This window comes from Nycticebus coucang, chromosome 9 (assembly GCF_027406575.1).
Source record: "Nycticebus coucang isolate mNycCou1 chromosome 9, mNycCou1.pri, whole genome shotgun sequence".
Classification (NCBI taxonomy): domain Eukaryota; kingdom Metazoa; phylum Chordata; class Mammalia; order Primates; family Lorisidae; genus Nycticebus; species Nycticebus coucang.
In genome coordinates this window covers 90,706,140-90,724,845 of record NC_069788.1, presented here as the reverse complement: position 1 = coordinate 90,724,845, position 18,706 = coordinate 90,706,140, and the positions used below count along the sequence as shown (strand labels likewise).

Genomic DNA, 18,706 nt, shown 5'->3' with positions numbered 1-18,706 from the left:
TTTGTTTTTGGCCAGGACTGGATTTGAACCCACCCCCTCCAGTATATGGGGCCGGCGCCCTACTCCTTGAGCCACAGGCGCTGCCCTAGAACTTATTTGTATGCATTTTTACACCTAGAAATATTATGGTCAAATATATCTGCTATAGTAAAAACATACATTTCATATACATTTTATAAAAGGTTATACATTTGAACCACCCTCATCTACTTGTTCCTTTAGCCATTCCTGATTCTTCCCAACTTGATTTCTGTTTCTCAGAGAGAGGAGGATTTATTGTTTGGAGGACCATAGGATCGTATTCAGCATGATACAGTGTAACTATCATTTGATGTCCCATGATATATTGCAATTTACCATGAAGTATCCTAAGGGTTGAAGGGACATTGGGAAGATTAGAGACTGAATGGTATCCAGACAAATGGCACCATGAGTCATTGGGAAGTCTCTGGAGGTTCTGAATTCCTGCTTATTTGTGGAAAACAAATTTGGTAGCTACTACTTATGTATCATGCTCTCGAACATTTCATTTTTCATCTCAGACTATTTTTAAGATAAACTTTTCAGAATGGTACTGGCACTCTCCAAAGGAAAATTTCAAGTAAGGAGGCTTTCAAGATCAATTGTTATGTGTTATAAAAAGCACACTCAAAAGAGAGAGAGAGTCAGGAGCGGGAGAGAAGGAGAGGAGAGAGAACCCCAAAGATCATGAATGCAGGTGGCAGTTGGTGGCCAAGATGTATTTTCTGTTTTACACTTGATGAGAAAATAAAAATAAGAATTTCTGATCCTGAGTTTCATTAGAAATGTGAAATCCATCCAGATCCCCTCTAGTTAGGACTTTTAGAGACTGTTCTTATACAATTTCATAAATTATCTTTATTTTACCCCAGCTTGTCTTTTCGTCTTCAGGCTTAATTGAAAAGCTAGTCTTTAATTATTCTTTTCCATTTTAACAGTCCAATCAAAGAAGTCCCCTCACATCTCTATGGGAAAACATGCATATAGTTCTTCTTGCAGCTAAAAAAAAAAAAACCTTTCCCCTGAGGCAACTAATTATTCCACTAAAAGTGACCAGATGAAAAACGGGCTGATAACAGCACTGTTCAAATGAAATACAAAGCTAGCCCTTCTGGAAAGACAATTTACCCAACACCACCATAGGCAAAGCTTGCTTAGATTTGGAAACAGCTGGCTCAACTTGAAGGCCATTTCAAAGTACTGTTGCGACTCCTTATTTGCGTGATTATTTATTGGATGCTGAGTGTTTTAATTCGGAAGCAAAGACGTGCCAGAATAATGCAAGATTGTGCAGAATGGTTTAAGATAGTAATTAAGTGGAAACTGAAGAACTTCTTACTTAATGAACATTCTTTTATTTGGTCCAGGTAACGAGCTCTTCTATATAGGCCTCCTATTGATTAGAGCTGAAATAAAGCAGAAGCCATTTACTTAGGCAACAAAGCTTAATGGTAATTGCTGTTTAGGCTAAATTATTTTTTGCATTGGATTTACAACTTATGACTTTCCAATCTTAGTCTTTACATAGTACACACAATAAATTGAATAGAAAATTCTGTTTTCTATAGAAGGTATACTCTGCAAGAATTGTAGAGAGAGCTGCATTCCTACTTCACTTTTATGAGGCAAATCAGAGGCCTTTGTGCATATAAATAAAATTTACAGAATGTTACAGCTGAAACATTGTAGGTATGTTAACATTCTCATTTTATAGAAGGAGAAATTGCCGGTCAAGGAACAAATGTATGTCACAAGTTCATTGATGGCAGATCCAGGTCTCAAGCCCAGGGATCCTGAGCTCTGTTATATGCATGTAAATTCTGGTAGGAGTCCAGCACCTTCATTTCACCCTAACTGGTGAAATATAAAATCTTTTCAACTTCTAACATGAAATTTGTGTACTTAGATATATGGCGTATTTTCACCCATGCTGTGAGAACCAGGAACTCTTTGTCTTCAGATATTTAGTATACCTGTTGAAGACTAGTTGACTATAAAGCAGCAGTTATGTTTTGTCATCCTAATACTGAACAAATGGTTCAAATCATATGAACATAGGGTGCTTAGTAATATCTTGTTCCTCATCCCTTAGATGAATAATTAAACAATAATGGATACACAATAATACTTCATATTGGCTGTGAACAGTGTTTTTGTGCAAATCATCTAATTTTGACTTTAAAACAACTCTGATTGCAAAGTATTTTTCTTCATTTTGCACACTGGAAAACTGCGTATGCAGGGAATAGGTAATTCTGCTTAGGTGATTTGTTTAAGGTCACATATGACTAGTTAGGGACAGAACTGAACTTGCATCTGGGAGATTTGCTTTCTCTCAAATGCAACTACCTTTTTTTTTTGAGAAAGAGTCTTACTCTGTTGCCCAGAGTGCTGTGGCATCGTAGCTCACAGAACCCTCAATCTCTTTGGCTCAAGTGATCTTCCAGCAGCCTGCTGAGTAGCTGGCACTAAAGGTGGCTGCCACAATGACCAGCTAATTTTTTTCTATTTTTAGTAGAGATGGGGTCTCACTCTTGCTCAGGTTGATTGCAAACTCCTAAACTCAAGCAATCCACCCACCATGGCCTCTCAGAGTGTTGGGATTACAGGTGTGAGCCACTGGGCCCAGCTTCACAACCACCTCTTGATGCACTGGTCTTAGGGTATTTCTGCCTTAGGGACATGAGGAAACTAGTCTGGTTATAGAGTCCACTTACGCTAGAGGTGGGGAACCTGCAGTCTTCTGATTTTGAGATTGTTCTTTCTGAAGCACCAAAGGAAGCAAGAAAAGCTTTATCTTTCTCTGCTACACCCCTTATAATGAATGGATTTGTTCTGTAAAAATTGGATTCAGTCAGAAGGCTGCACTTTAAGGATCTAGAAGGACACATATGGCCCCACGGCTGTGGGTTCCTCACCTCTGTGTAAAAGCTCTCTTGTGTCTACTGTTCCTGCCTCCCCCTTAGTGTCCCAGCCTAAAATTCCAAATAACCTTTCTTTGAGCTCGCTCTTTCCTTCTACAGATGGTTTATAATTCACTTCCTTACTAACTTGCAAAATGCCTATTAATCATTAAGATATAATAAATCAAGGAGTATAGTTGTTCTTATAGGAATTCTCTTACATGAAATTATATTTTCAGGAAATGACAATTTTTATTCAACAATCATTTATTGCACACCTGCTGTACTAGGGAGATAGAGTGTGAATATCAGTAAACTCATCCTGAGTGAAAGTAACAGTACTTAGGATGGTTCAGGTCAAGTGCAATGAGAAGAGAGCTTTCCCCCAGCGGGCGGCCTCAGGGAAGGTCTCGTGGACAGGTGGCTTTTCAGCCAGACCTCGATTGGTGGATAGGATGTAACTACTTGGCAATAGGATGTGGGACAGAAAGGGGCAAGGGAGGGATGGAGAACATCTGAGGATATGAAGTTAGCCACTGTGCCAGCTTTCCAGCCCCTCTGTGGCTGTGTGCACACACAACAGACCTGCTATGAGTGAAGCCTTAAGATAAGGAAAGGAACCAGGGAGATCAGTGAGGCAGTATAGTTAAAACTGCCAATGGAATACAGCCTTGTTTATAAGGCTTGGTCACTGGCTTCTCTGGAGCAAATGCAGAGTGAGCTCTCAGAAAGGATCCTTTCCTCCCTACCTAATTGTCACCTGTTGGTTTGACAGAGGGGTTAGTGAGTCAGTTCACAGAGAGAAATATTCCCGTTTCCCTGCTGTTTGGGGGAAACTTGAATTTTTCTTTGATGAAGAATATAAGATCTGCAATATGTACTTGAATTTAGAGCACGGAAACAGATATTTATGAATTAGAAAGCACCAACTATATGTTAAACACTGCCCCGTATGGCGTGAGAGATACAGAAGTGGGTAAGATATTGTGCTTGCCTCCAAGGAATCTATGTTCTTATCTAGGAAATAAGGCAAACGAATACAGGAGTAGTTTTATGTGACACGTGAGAGTTCGAAAATGCTAAAGGAAATGTTTCTCCATTCTTCTCTTTCTCACTTCCACCTTCCCTCCCTTCTTGCCTTTGACAATCCACAGCATTTAGGAACCGCATCCAATTTCTGAGAGGAGGGTGGGCATATGTAATAAGAATGGCTTTGGGGACCAGATGCACAGCACAGAGTAGGGGTGGAGTGTGGAGGACCATCCTGCAGGGTTGAATGAGCAGAGCCACAAAGATAGGAAATGTTGGCTCCATGCTGTGATCAGCAAGTAGCCCCGCTTTGACGAATGGCAGACATTCCGGGTGGAATAATAGGAGATAAGTCTGGAAAAGCAGATCCTGATCCTGCCTGGTTTCAAATCATCTGAATAAATAACACTGTATTATATTTTGAAGTTTTAATCAGTTGTGCAACTCTGTGGAGATCTCGTAATGGACTCAGTCCACACCAAAGTTATGGTAGGAATAATTCTGCCTCCATGATTATAAAGATGATCACGTTTCTTTCTAGAAATAATAAAATCAGATCTCTCAGCATGTTAAATTTGTGTGGTGAAGACAGATGTAAGAATTTCATAGACTAGAATTCAAAACTAGTGTTTTAAGTGTCATACCTTAGAGAAAATATCATAGGCATTTGGTTTTAAAATGGAAGTTTCATACCTTTTATAAGATAACAAAAACATTAATTTTGTCTTTATTAATGAAGAACATTTCAGCTTGTCTATAGGCTCATTTTTCTTAGAGGTCTAAGGTAACTTGTCTTTTTGAAGAATGTACTAGTCATAATCTTACTCTGTTTTAAAGAGAGACAATAAATAAAGTGAAGACATACAAAGCCCACAACTGGGGGAGTAAATCATTGGAACAAAAATGGAATTTTTTCCCCCTTTACTCAAAGGTTTCCATTAACTAGTTCTTTTTTCTGTACAGTTAATGGGTTCTTAAAGATCACTTATTACTGGCTATTTAGAGAAAGCAAATACGAGCAGCAACCTTAAAGCTAAAAAAAGGACGATCAGTAAAGATAAGTCACCAGTGAGACTAGGCCAGTACAAAGTGATACCTTGTCCTCAGGAAAATATGATCTGATGGGAAAACTTAAGATTATACATTTTAAAAAACATGCCCACTTGCAGTGGAAAGAAGAGTTTTGAAATATATAAGCTGAAGTCTGATGGTCTGTTTTCTGGACTTGAAATTGATATGGAAGGAAATGGGGGTAGGGTCCTAGTTGGGCTTTGCCAGCAGCTCCCTTTCCTCTGTATTGATGTCTCTAGCTTCTCGGGGCTATAAAACAAAGGTGCAACTTCCTCTCCAACACGCCCGGTTCCATTTTTGAACTTTAGGACTTTGAAGTTCAACCAATCTGGAAACAGAGGTGGCTGAGCGGGGCTCAGTGATACATGCTCTTTTAAACCTTGCCCCCAGAGCTAAAAGAACCGAGGAAGGAAGCTGTATCGTAACAGCCATGGCTTGCTGCCGCAATAACACTGGATCTTGGAGGGAACCTCTGTTCCCACACTTGTCACATTCTTGGCCAAGCTTGCCCAAAGCAACAATGTCCTCCCACTTGTAAAGTAAGGGGGAAAAAATCCAGGGCAAATATTATTCAGTGTTGAAAAGATAGTTCTCTAAACTTTTTCCATTTTGTTTTACAAGGATTTGCATAGGTATTGCTTTTGGTCAAATCCTTTTAACTATATTACACACATTTAATTTAACTATTAGAGAATATATAGCAATACTCCACATTTCCAGCCTTTAGTTGAAATAGAATGTTCCACAAAAATTCATTTTTTTGATGGATGCGTGTAATGATAATATTAACAATTTATCAATCACTTCCTGCATATAAAACACTATAATAAATAAATCTTTAGATTTTATTTGAATAATTTTTGATATAAATTTCTCTAAAGTACATTGCATGTATTCGTTCCTACATGGGCAGATTCTAGGGAGACAGAAAACGTTAGCATCTTACAATCATATTGAAATATCACGTGGTTTCCTCTGTATTAGAGCTCTCAGACTCAGTTGGTTCTCCCACCTCTTCAGTTACTGTGAACGATTCCTCTTCAGTATATCACTTTTGAACAGACCAACATTCTTCTGATTGGTGAAACTAGACAACTAAGCTTATTACCTTATGTGCAGGTCTAAACTAGTAAATTCTGAATTTGACCTTCATATTACTGTCCCAGAGGAAAAAAATGTTTGGGCTTGATTTCTGCAATCTCCAGAAACATTTTTTTTTTTTTTTTTTTAAATCTTTCTGCTCTTGGCTGTGTCCTGGAAGGCTGAGATTTTTCCCAAATAAACTGAAGAGTTAATGGTTATAAATTACTACCTAGCTCTTTTTTGGATTCTTTATACAACAGTGGTAATGGATGTGTCAAGGCTTAGTTTGTAAACGGTTTGTAACCAAAGCTTGTCATCACTTAGCAGAATTTTTCCTTGCAGGATGAGAGATGAGAATGCTGGTGTTGTTAATCGAACCTGCCAGCTAGAAACTTGTTTGCAATTTAGAAATTCTAATGTTGCTCATCAAAAGAAGGATGAAACTGCAAAGAGTATTTTGGGTACTTCCCAAAATACAATTGTAGAAGAGCGAATATCACTCTTTTCTTCTCAAAACTCCTAAACCAAACCTGATCAGAAGGGACAGAAGAGCAAAGGAAGACAGGGTATACATTTCTGACTTTGAAAACAAAACAACAGACAAACAGAGGAAGTCAATGGCAGGGAGTTGTTCAGATACAATTATTAGGTTAACGGGAAGCCAAAGGCTAAGGTATTTTTTCTTTCCATGTGAACTTTCAGCTCACCTTCATGTGCTTTCTGTTTCTAAAAGTTCATGCTTCTCTCTTTCTGTCTGTGTTCCCCACTTCTATGTTTCTCATTACATAAAAAAGGACTTATAATTTGCTATTTATAATTTTAACGATTTCATTCAAAGAGTACACATTGCTAATATCTCAGGATTTGGAATAGAAAACTTTTTTTTTGTACCAGCTGATTCATGAACATAACTGCATTGAGGTAATAATCTAAGCAAATGAACTCAATGGTTTTGTCCTGAGTGGATTTTAGACTATTATTTTTGTGGTTATCTATACATGCTTATTTTACACAACTGGAAGGGAAACTTCTTCTCTGTCACTGAAGCTAAAACTTTGCCAAGATCTTAAAAATTTTGCTAAATGCAAAGTTTATTTAGGCATTTGTCTCGTTTGATGATAATATTGCTTTCTAGTGCCCTATTTTTTTTATTTCCAGCCCTTAATACTTCCAAATTACTTGGTTATTGATGGGCACGGTAACTTCTACTCCTGGACTGATGCTTTGCTTAATAGGCCATAGTGTGTCTTTAAGTTTCTTGTCTGGAAAAGAACCTTTAAATATTTTGTGGAAACATAAAGAATGGTGCTTTATCAGTATCTATGTGAGATGTTAGTGTAAACTCACTGTGGGAGCCATCCCTGACAGCCTTCCTTGTACTAACAGGACAACAATCTCCTGAGAATGACAACACCATTAAGGACCTGCTCCCAGAAGACGCTGGGATTGACCACCAGACAGTTCACCAGCTGATCACAGTGCTCATGAAGTTCATGGCCAAGGATGAGAGCAGTGCTGAGTCAGACATCAGCAGTGCAAAGGCCTTCAACACGGTCAAGCGGCACCTGTATGTCTTACTCGGCTATGACCAGCAGGAAGGGTGCTTCATGATTGCACCTCAAAAAATGCGCCTGTCAACTTGCTTTAATGCCTTCATCGCGGGAATTGCACAAGTAAGTGTAATAACGGCTTTCAGAAGTCACACCATTGGGTTTTTAGTAGAAGGAAGGCATTCAATTCTATTTAGCCAACATTGGTTGAGTGCAAAGGTTTGTTCCAATTACTTGATATTAGGCCTGGGTCCGTGGAGGGGAATATAAGGACTAGTAGGAACCAGTAACGTAGTGTCATGAAAATACTGGCATGGGAGGTTTTTCTTTTCTTCTGTAAAATAAACATACCATAAAACTTACCATTTGAACCATGTTTTAAGTGTATATTAAGTGTATTTACTCTGTTATGCAACTGTCCCCATCACCCACTTCCAAACTTTTTCATCATCGGAAACTGACACTCTGTACCCATTAAATTGTGAGGAGTAGAGGATTTTTTATTTATGCATTTTTTTAATCCTTTCGCTTTTTTGGCTTTCCAATGGAGACGGTTGAGTTAATCCTACATTTGACTTTGTGTCCCACTGTCGTCGTTGGTTTACCCATGTTTGTCTGCTACTTCTAACTGCCATTTCATATGCAGATGTACGGTGCACATCTACCATACTTCACTTATCCATTCGCTAGTGATGGGCATTCATATTGCTCCCAACTCCTCACTCCCCCATGTAGTTCAGCAATGAACATCTTTGTATACCCTATCAGCCAGTGTGAGAATCCTTTGGAATATGGATCCAGAAGAAGAATTACTAGACCCTGGGATATATGTATGACTAATTTGATCAGTGCTACAGAGCTCACCAGTCTGCAAAGGTGTAAGATGTGGGGTCAGAGAAATGTAGATAAGAACTTCCGCTCTACTGCTGTTATTAGCTGTTATTTCTTAGGCATCCTCTGCTTTCTTACTCACTCATTGGCAACATAGATTTTCCTTGAGAGACTAGAGGCAACATACTGCAAATCACTTTAATCGCTGCCGGTGTCATGGTGGGAACTCAATAGATGGTGCTGTTATTATCAATTAGTTCAATTAGATTTTAATATAAGGAACACAGATCAGCTAGTGACAGCAATATGATATAGTCATCTCTTACTGATGCTGCTAACTGGATGGATCATCACCAATTGTCAGCTGTCTGATGAAGAGAGGAGGTGCCATTTCAGATATAAAGCCCTCCCTCCTTTCTTCCCTTCTTTCTCTCTCAATCCACACTATGCATGTTTACTTTAGAAATATAAACTGAAAATTAAAAATATTTGTATGGAGTTCTTGTAGCTCCAGAAAACCCATGACAGAAATAACTTACTAATGTTTTGTATATATCGCTGCCTCTAAATTTTCATATATACATACACATGTAATCGTGTGCATACATACTCACATATGTGTATATTAATATATAAGCATTTTTTACAATAATAGGATGATATTATATATTCTGATACATATGTAATCTTTTTAAACCTAAAATTTATTATGGAGTTCATATCATATAACTAAATCTGTGTCATGTTCTCTTTAAGGGTCACACAGTATTCTTTTGTTGTACAAACAATATTTTATTTAATCCCACGTTGATTATGGAGGGTTTTGCCATTTATGGTGACTCTAAGCAAAGCCATGCTTACATTCTCTGTACATATATTTTGGAACACTTCTCTGATTATTTCCTTAAAATGTATTTAATTGTTGTATTGGAGGTTACGCGTTTTTTCTTACTTCTAAACACTTACCACTAAATTGCTGTCCTTAAACACTGTACTGAGTTACATCACTGCCAGTGGTGTCCAAAAATGCCCATTTCCCCCTGTGGTTACCAATAGTAGGTTTTCCCATTGAGTTTAGTTTAAGTCTAATAAATAGTTTAACAGCTACATTTTAATAGATAAAATTGTATTTTCAATAGATAAATAGACAATTAGATAATTAAGTAGATTAAAACTATTTTCACTAAAAAAAACAAACTATTTTCACTTACACGTTTTTAAAATTTTGTGCAAGATTGGACTTTTCCCCCTTCATGGATACTAGCCATTGCTATTCATATTTTGTGAGATGTCTGTTAAATATTTTGCCCATGTTTTTGTTGGGATAGCTCAAATTTTTCCTTTTAACTTCAGAATGTTCTTTGTAGTTTTCCTTCAGCTATTAATATTTTTTCTATTTCAGGTTATGGACTATAATATTAACTTGGGAAAACACCTTCTCCCCCTGGTGATTCAGGTGCTCAAATACTGTTGTTGTCCTCAACTACGGCATTATTTCCAACAGCCACCTCGTTGTTCCCTCTGGTCCCTAAAACCTCACATCCGGCAGATGTGGTTGAAGGCCTTGCTTGTCATCCTTTATAAGGTGAGTTGTGGTAGTCACTTCTATTTGGGGTAGAATAGTTCTCTTAGAAAGTATGGCGTTAGGAGAACACCTCAATCTTAAGTTGAGAATTCTGTAAGAAATATTTAACCTTCAGGAGAAGAATCATGACATGCGTGGGCAGCGTCTATGGCTCAAAGGAGTAGGGCGCTGGCCCCATATACCGGAGGTGGCGGGTTCAAACCCGGCCCCAACAAAAGCTGCAAAAAAAAAAAAAAGAAAAGAATCATGACATGCGATTAGTGTAGAGAAGCAAAGAGCTACTGGAATGAAAATAGCAATGGAGACCCTGTCAATATATGAGTATGCTCTGAAAATTTTAAAACAGAAAATGATGGCAGGACAATGGTCCACAACCTCTGTTTATGCTCAGAATCCAAGACAAATCAGAAAACAAAGAAAATATTTGAAATCGTATTCATTCACCAAATGTTTATGCCAGATTATTTTCTTCAAAGGAATTTTAACTGTGAACTGGCATGCATTGCCATCAGTGGTCTGGTGCAAGAGGAAAGAAGTACGGTCCCTTGTAAAAATAAAGTCAAGTTCAGAATCTGGCTTTACTTTTCTGTATATTTCTCTTTATCCCTAAGAGATACTGCGAAGCATATCTGGCAAGATCAAGTAGAAACACTTTTAAATTAAGCATTTATGTTTACCCCCTTTTATTTTATTGAGCAGTATCCATACAGAGACTGTGAAGTCAGCAAGATCCTGCTGCATCTGATTCACATAACGGTCAATACCCTCAATGCACAGTATCACAGCTGCAAGCCCCATGCCACAGCAGGACCTTTGTACAGTGACAACAGTAACATAAGCAGATACAGCGAAAAAGAAAAAGGTACTTTCCATATCCGAATTCTATTCCAAACCTGGTTTGAATGTATAATACATTTCTGGATAGTGTTTTCCTTAGGAGATAGAGGAGCACCCCCAGATAAAATTCTGGAGGCAAAAAAAAAAAATCACTTACTATGATACTTTGTTCATTTTCCAACTTTCCTATGAATGTTGCTGCTTTAACTGTTTAATTGAGCCTTTAAGAAAAAGAATTGATATGCTCCTGAGCTGATAGAAGAAGAAGACAATGATTTATAAAAGATTCTGTGCTGTCTGATTAAGCCTTTTCATATGTGTTGGAAACATCTCGCTTTTGGCCTGTAAAGTGAATCTTGACTGGCCCTCAGCGGAGCCATCACTCATTTATAGGTCTCTAGTTTGGCAGTGGACTTTGTGTTTACAGAATTTGAATGGAGTCTAAAGTTGCTGAAGTGCTTTTTCCCATCTTTTTAATTCAACATGAAATGATTCAAGGCAAGGGAAATAGAACGGTTTTTGTTGCACAGGTATAAGTGATCTCTGATATCGATATTTTGGCTATTAATAGCTTTTCCTCCAAGGGGACAGTAAAATAAAACTACAGCCCAGATGTTTCCCAAGGCTCATCACTTTAGTGCATGTCACTAGTGACTGGACTTATAAAAGTGTTGTCACCTAATCCCCGGAGACCACCAACGGTCCAAAGACCCTTTGTGGCGCTAGGCTAGTCTGACTGGGTAGGACTGCTCTGTAACTATCTCAATAGGATAAATCCTGGCCAGCATTCCATTGTTTGTTTATTGCTGAAAGGTCCAGGAATCTAGACTGGCTACAACGGAACCCTGAGAACTAGTCTCTTTAAGTTGTGGTACCATTCATATCCTTCCTGAAGAATATTTTGTCTAGCAGTTTAAGTTTTAACTCTGGGAAATTGATTCGATTCTCTTCATCTGTGGATATTCTCAATGGTGCACAGGATAAAGTGCAAGGTTTAGATTTGGAGAAATCCCAGATGAACTTTTCTGGATGAGAGGCGCCATCTTGTGGTCATTCAGTCTTGATCTTTCAGGACATTTTGAGAATTATTTCAAAATTATGTAATGGATATCATATAGCTATTTGCATGAAAAACTGCACATTCAAATGATATTTTTTAAAAAAGGAATTAGAGAAGTAAACAGATAACTGTGTGATATCTTCTGTATGGAAATTTGTTAGGCTTTCTCATCTTTGTGGAAGTTCACTGGGTTTTTCTTTTTAATCTATTTTGATAATTAACATTTATTTTTTCTTTGATTAAAAGGATTAGTATGTTTATTTCATGTAAAATTTACTGCTTCAAGTTTCATTTACTTGTGGAATCTTGTGCATTAGGACAAAAAAGGCCCTTAAAACTTGATGCATATACTTCCCTTCTACATAACAAATCTTGACTAATCATAATCACATCTGAGCTTCATTTTGTCATGTAGATAGATATAAATATAGGCCATATTTTATGATTTCAGTGACATTCCCTTGGAATGGTAGGTTAACTTCACTTATTGTGGTATTACATGCATTTTAGAAGGCTTTTCTCTTGCCCCTTTGTACATGGCTTTGGCCTTTCAAAAGGATGAAAGAAGAAAATTTAACTGAACTCATTCGTGCATTTTTTAGTTTACCTTTGATTTACAAGTGGCCAAGTGGGAACAGAAGCGAGGACATAAAAACAAGCTCTCTAGGCACTTGAAGTGAATGACTTGTTTACGGATCTTTAGGAGCCTACGTGTCAAAAGGTTCTTTATGGGCTTCATGAGAGCCATAATAGGTGCACGTGGTAAACTCCTCAGAGAAGAATCTTACTTTAATAGGAGGAAGTGTTATTTTGTGTTTTCTTTTTCCTTTGTTTACTCTTTCAGTCCATAATCATTTGTGGAGCTTTTGAGATGACAAGTGGCTTTTCTAAGCTTTTCTGTGTGTTGTGTGTCTCATTATCAAATGTAGAGTACAGTATTTTGCATTCACACAGTATAAAGTGCATGTACTGTTAGGCTGTGTCTATGCCAGTTCCCAAATCTCAGGAAGGCAGATATTTTTTGGAAAGGGCAAAATCCACTCATTTTGTTTAATTTGCTTTTGCCAAATTAGCCTGACAATGCATACAACGCAGGCGATTCAAGCAGTGTCAGAGACTCCTGGGAAAAGCAGCTGCTATCTGTGTGTCATCTGGTTTTAAATGCATTGGAATAGCTTCCTCAGAAAGGCTCCATTAGAATCTCAAGATGCTTCTCTTAAAAATGCTGCCAGTTGTCACATGGAAAATGATGGGCAATCTTACAGTAGGGTGCTCTGGTCAACGTATGGATAATCTGATGCCTGGATGAAATACCAAGCCACAGCCAGACTTGGGCTGGTGCAGAAAACCACCCCAGACTTGGTTCCATAATGCTTTCATTGAAATGCTTGTGTAGACACAGCCTAAGAGAGAATAACCTCTTTTAAGTGTAATTTTGACTTTCTCTCCCCAATTAGAAGAAGATAGTGTTTTTGATGAATCTGATATTCATGATACACCTACTGGACCCTGCAATAAAGAGTCTCAAACTTTTTTTGCAAGATTGAAAAGAATAGGCGGCAGCAAAATGGTGAAATATCAGCCGGTTGAGATGAATGTTCAGAGAAGTATGAATTTTTTCTCTTAGTAATTTTATGCAGAAATGTTGTACTCTACTGTTTGTTTGGGGTGAAATCTTAATTTTATTATGTTACTATACATTTTAATACTGTTGATTTTTATATATATGTATGCACAAACAGTATATATATATACACATTTATATATATACGTGAATTGACAGATACATCATAACGTCATAATTGTCTTCGAGGGCCATTGCTTGATTTGATTTGTTGCAAAATGTTTGCTTCTCTTCCACACAATTTGAATACAGTTTCCTAGATCTGCCTCAGCCAAAAAAATGACCCCCTCTCTTGTGCACAAACAGAGCTGAGGAGTTATCCTGAAGCCTGATTTTGGAAATGAGATCTTGAACCGCCATTTTGGTTTCTTTCATTCCAAAGTTTTCCGGTTTTTGAAATTAGAATGAGCCGTACGAAAAGTTGGCCAGAAAGTTTGTTGTGCCTTCTGGTGGAGCTGGGATTGTGGTTATGATTTATGCCCAGTTGTATGCCCAAGTATGAGGGGAAAGATTTGGTGAAATGGCCAAGTAAAATAGTACTAGCTTTTTCTGTTTTAATCAGGTGAAATAGAACTGGCTGAATATAGAGAAACGGGTGCATTACAAGACAGCCTTCTACACTGTGTGAGAGAAGAAAGCATTCAGAAAAAAAAGCTGCGCTCTTTTAAACAAAAATCTCTTGATATAGGGAACGCAGACTCCCTCTTGTTTACGTTAGACGAGCATCGCAGGAAGTCTTGCATAGATCGCTGTGACGTAGAGAAGCCTCCTGCCCTGGCTGCTTATATCCCACACAGACAGAATGACCCCGGGCGTTCTAGACAGAATTCCGCTACCAGGCCTGAGACTATGGAGATCCCTGAGAACCCAGCGATGGAGGGTTTTCAGGACCCTCGAAGGCCAGTAATCCCAGAAGTTCGATTAAACTGTATGGAGACCTTCGAGGTGAAAATTGATTCTCCAGTAAAGCCTGCTCCTAAGGAGGATTTAGATCTGATAGATTTGTCTTCAGATTCAACATCGGGGCCTGAAAAACACTCTATACTCTCAACCTCTGACAGTGACTCCCTCGTATTTGAGCCTCTCCCGCCTCTCAGAATAGTAGAGAGTGACGAGGAGGAGGAGGCGATGAACCAAGGCAATGAGGGCACCCCTGGTAAAAACACGGCCTCCTGGCCCTCTGCCCCCAGCCACTCCTCCAGCCTCAGCCTGAGTGCAACTCCCCTTGTGCAAGTAAGTGTCGAGGATTGTTCCAAAGACTTTTCTACTAAAGACTCAGGGAATAACCAGTCGGCATGTGACAAGGACCCCTCTCTCATAGCCCTGGAAGACCCTACAGACTCCGAGGGATTATCCAAACCAGAGGAGCTGTCTGAGTTCCCCGGTGGCAGCCCACTCACGCTGAAACAGAAACGGGACCTGCTTCAGAAGTCATTTGCTCTCCCGGAGACGTCACTGGATGATAACCCTGAGGCCAGCACCGAAGAGGAGAGGGCTGATGGGCTGACACCAAGTTCAGGGGCAAAAACTGTCCTTGTCAAAGTTCCCGAACATGGGGAGAATCCGACAGAAAGTGAGAAGCCCGACACGAGTGCTGAATCCGACACAGAACAGAATCCTGAAAGGAAGGCGGAAGAGGAGGGCGCTGAGGAATCAGAATTTAAGATTCAGATTGTTCCCCGGCAGAGGAAGCAGAGGAAGATCGCGGTCAGTGCCATCCAGAGGGAGTACCTGGACATTTCCTTCAACATTCTAGACAAACTGGGAGAACAGAAAGACACAGGTAAGCTGGCCTCTCTTCTCTCTCTGAGCCTTACCTCCAAGTTTGTGCATCTTTCTTGGTAGGGTATTGGCACTAAATGGGCCTCCAATTCAAAATCTTATAATGTCAAGGTGTGACATTATAATCGCTTCATAATCGCTCCGAATCCTTCCTGTTTGCCAGACTGTGTTGGATTCAGATGTAGTTCTACTGGCTCCATACATGTTTCCGTATTTGTTGTTTCTAAACTTTACAGTCAATTCTTGACCACCCTGGGCAATAACAAGCAATAGTTAATTCATAGAAGGATATTCCAAATATTATCTTACTATTCTTCAAACAGCAAAAGTCATTAACTTGAATTCTTTGCTTTCTTTTTTTTTTTTCCTGCTCTATTTTTGGTGAGTTATAATATAATCCAAAGAAGCAACAAATGTGAAGGGCTAAAATTAAGCCAAGAGTGCTTGGAATACTTAAGAATTGACTGTATAGTCATTTAGGGTCTATAGCTGATTATAGATAAAAACCACCTATCAGGAACCAAAAAGTACTGATTACAACCTGGACCCCAATCCCTGGACACGGAAGTTGTCATTGCACACAAGGCACTGTTTCCTGCCTCAAGCGCTATTTCTTTTGTTTCCTTAGAGAGGCTGTTTCTAAGAACAATAACTTAGGAAAGTGGCACGCTGAGGGTACACCGCATCCTAACACAGTTTTCTGTGATATTACTGCAACACTGATCAGAATGCCTTTTCATTTCTTAGTTCAGATGTTACAAAAAAAATTGTGACTCTTTGGAAAGAAATGTGATTGTCTGGGGATGATTATTTTAGTAGATTCGTAGACCATAGAACATTAAGAACTGCCAAAGATCTTAGAGACCTTTAGCTTAGCCCTCATTTCATGTGAGGGGTTACTGAGACTTTGAGGAGTGATACACCCTGGCCAGGCACAAACAGTGCCCGAGTCTAGGCCTGCCTTCTCCACTATTCCATACAAAAGCAACTTCTAAGAGAACGTCCAGGCCCTTTGGTTTGTGCCAGACATTTCCAGAGGTTTCTAGCTGTTCTCTGGCTCACAGTACAGAGCTGAGTAGCTCAAAGATGCTCTGTAAAAATTCTGTTGACTGAACATTAGTGTATTTGGAAAGGGTCATGCTTCAGCCGGGCAGGGGGAAGAAAAGATCCTGTTAATAACAAGAAAGTTTAAGACCTTAGAAGGCTCTTAGGGAAACTGGGAAACCCTTTTATTATCGTTTGGAGCCAGCAAAATTGTTGCATATGGATGGAGGACAGCAGTGGCCTAGAAACTGTGGAGGTCTACAGGGTGGGCACGTAAGAAACCATGTTGTATCTACAGCGTGGTTGGTTACCTGAGCTGTAGCTTGCACACAGGCTGAGTGTGTAAATTGTGTGTACATGAGTGTCACCCTCTTTATTCATCCTTATGTTAGGTTCCCCAGGCTACCAGGGAGGAAGATGGTTTTGTATTCATGTATTTGTTACCAGAACAAGAGAAAAGTATCTGACAATTGTGATAATAAGTCTCTTAAATATTTATAATACATATGATGCTGTCATTGCAATTTTTTTTTTATCTCTATGGCATCCTTGGCACCTTACCTTCCACAGGCATGCTAATCTCTCTTTGAAACCCTTCCCCTATGTTCTCAGAAATTCACAGTCCAACAATGAGCAAAATCCCTTCCACGTGTGCTTTCTCTCCTATTTCCTTTGCCTTCTTAGTTTGGTAGAAAGCCAACATTCCCAGGTTGGAGTCTCCTGTCCTCTGATCACACTGCCCACGACCCTCATGCTGCCTCATTTCTAACCCCCCAACCCATTCTCATTTGTTGACAGAGTTGACGTTGGGCTTTGCTTACTCTTTCCTAAATTGCTCCTATCTTAGTTCTGATTGATTTCAATACTAAAGGAGCTGATTCTTCTGACACATTGGCTTCTCAGTTACTTGATCCATCTGGATCCTCCACTTGGCTCAGCTGTTCCTTCACATGGTGCTACATGTAGCACAGACCTAGTTACTGCCAATAATTGCACCCCTTCCACGGTCTCAATTTCACGTCTCTCATGCTCTGATTACCATTTCCCCTCTCTCTGTATAGCATGTATTGATCCTATTGCCTTTCACTATTGCCCTACCCCCACTTCATGTCCTCTCTTTTTTCTCAATTTAAATCCAATGCTATCAGTGTATCCCCTTCAACACCCCCCCCCCAACACACACCCACACACATGTCTACTCCCTCTCTGGCCTTTGCTTTTTGAGACTCACAATGACTAAATGCAATTCTTGTTAAATTGCCTGTCTACCAGCACCCGTTAGATGAATGTGAATGGCTAGAAACACATAATGTTGATGGGACTTGCTTTAAATTAATGGCCATGAACCTCAACTGGGTCCTGAAAGCTACCTGGCAATTAATTGTATTTTCTTGGTCTGTTCATATTTCCATTCTCCTAAATGACTATTTCATAGTTGCTTTTCTTCCTAAACTTTTAATAACTCTTCCAGCTGACATCATCAGAAGGAATTTCCATAGCTTGCAACCACTTCACCTGCCTACCTTCGAGCATGGGCACTCACACACCTGGCTTTCCTGACTGGGCCTGCAGGCTGTGCTCCTGTCTCTAGCCAGCTTTTCTATATATGGACAAGATACAAAAAATATTTCCCTCTGTTTCCTCCCTTATTTTTTTTTCTTCCATAAAGGACCCTTGACTTGAGCATTACAAACATGGTCTTATTTCTCTTAAAAATTTTTTAAAAAGCTCTTGATACCAATTCTCCCAACCACTTCTCATCATGTAGCAAAACTTTTTAGAAAAGTTGTCTATACCATCTCTTACTCCAATTTTCTCTCAATCTATTCTTTCTAAAAATCATTCCTAAGCCAGGCCTGGTGGCATAGGCCTGTAGACTCTGCTACTTGGAAGGGTGAGGCAGGAGGATCAGTTGAGCTCAAGAATGGGAGGCTGTAGTATGTTGTAATTGTACCTGTGAATAGTCACGGTACTTCAGCCTGGGTAACATAGCAAGGCCCCATCTCTAAAAAATAAAAAAAGTTATTTCTATGAAGGTTTTATTCCCACTATTTCACCAAAACTACACTTGTCAAAGTCACCAGTGGCCTATGCTGCTAAATCTGTCAGCTCTTGGGTCTTACCTTGTGACATATTTATAGTATCTGGCACAGTTGATCACTCCCACTTCACTTGGCTTCCAGGGCACCAAACTCTTCTTTGTTTTCTCTTATTCAGTGGTCATTCTTTTCAGTCTCTTTTGCTCCTCCGTATCTCCCTAATGAGGGAGCTCCCTGGGTCTCTGTC

The 18,706-nt window shown here is 39.3% G+C and overlaps 1 protein-coding gene across 10 annotated transcripts in view; it reads left to right on the top strand.

The window, feature by feature from the left end:
• UNC79 (unc-79 homolog, NALCN channel complex subunit) overlaps positions 1-18,706 on the top strand; it is a 261,375-nt gene that overhangs the window by 168,008 nt on the left and 74,661 nt on the right. For 6 of the 10 annotated variants that reach the window (XM_053603363.1, XM_053603359.1, XM_053603354.1 and 3 more), the window contains 5 exons: positions 7,494-7,780; positions 9,891-10,073; positions 10,773-10,935; positions 13,428-13,577; positions 14,157-15,377. In XM_053603363.1, the coding sequence (XP_053459338.1) occupies positions 7,494-7,780; positions 9,891-10,073; positions 10,773-10,935; positions 13,428-13,577; positions 14,157-15,377 (2,004 nt within the window). The remainder of the gene's footprint in view (positions 1-7,493; positions 7,781-9,890; positions 10,074-10,772; positions 10,936-13,427; positions 13,578-14,156; positions 15,378-18,706) is intronic. The other 4 variants (XM_053603362.1, XM_053603361.1, XM_053603360.1 and 1 more) reach the window with 1 other exon arrangement.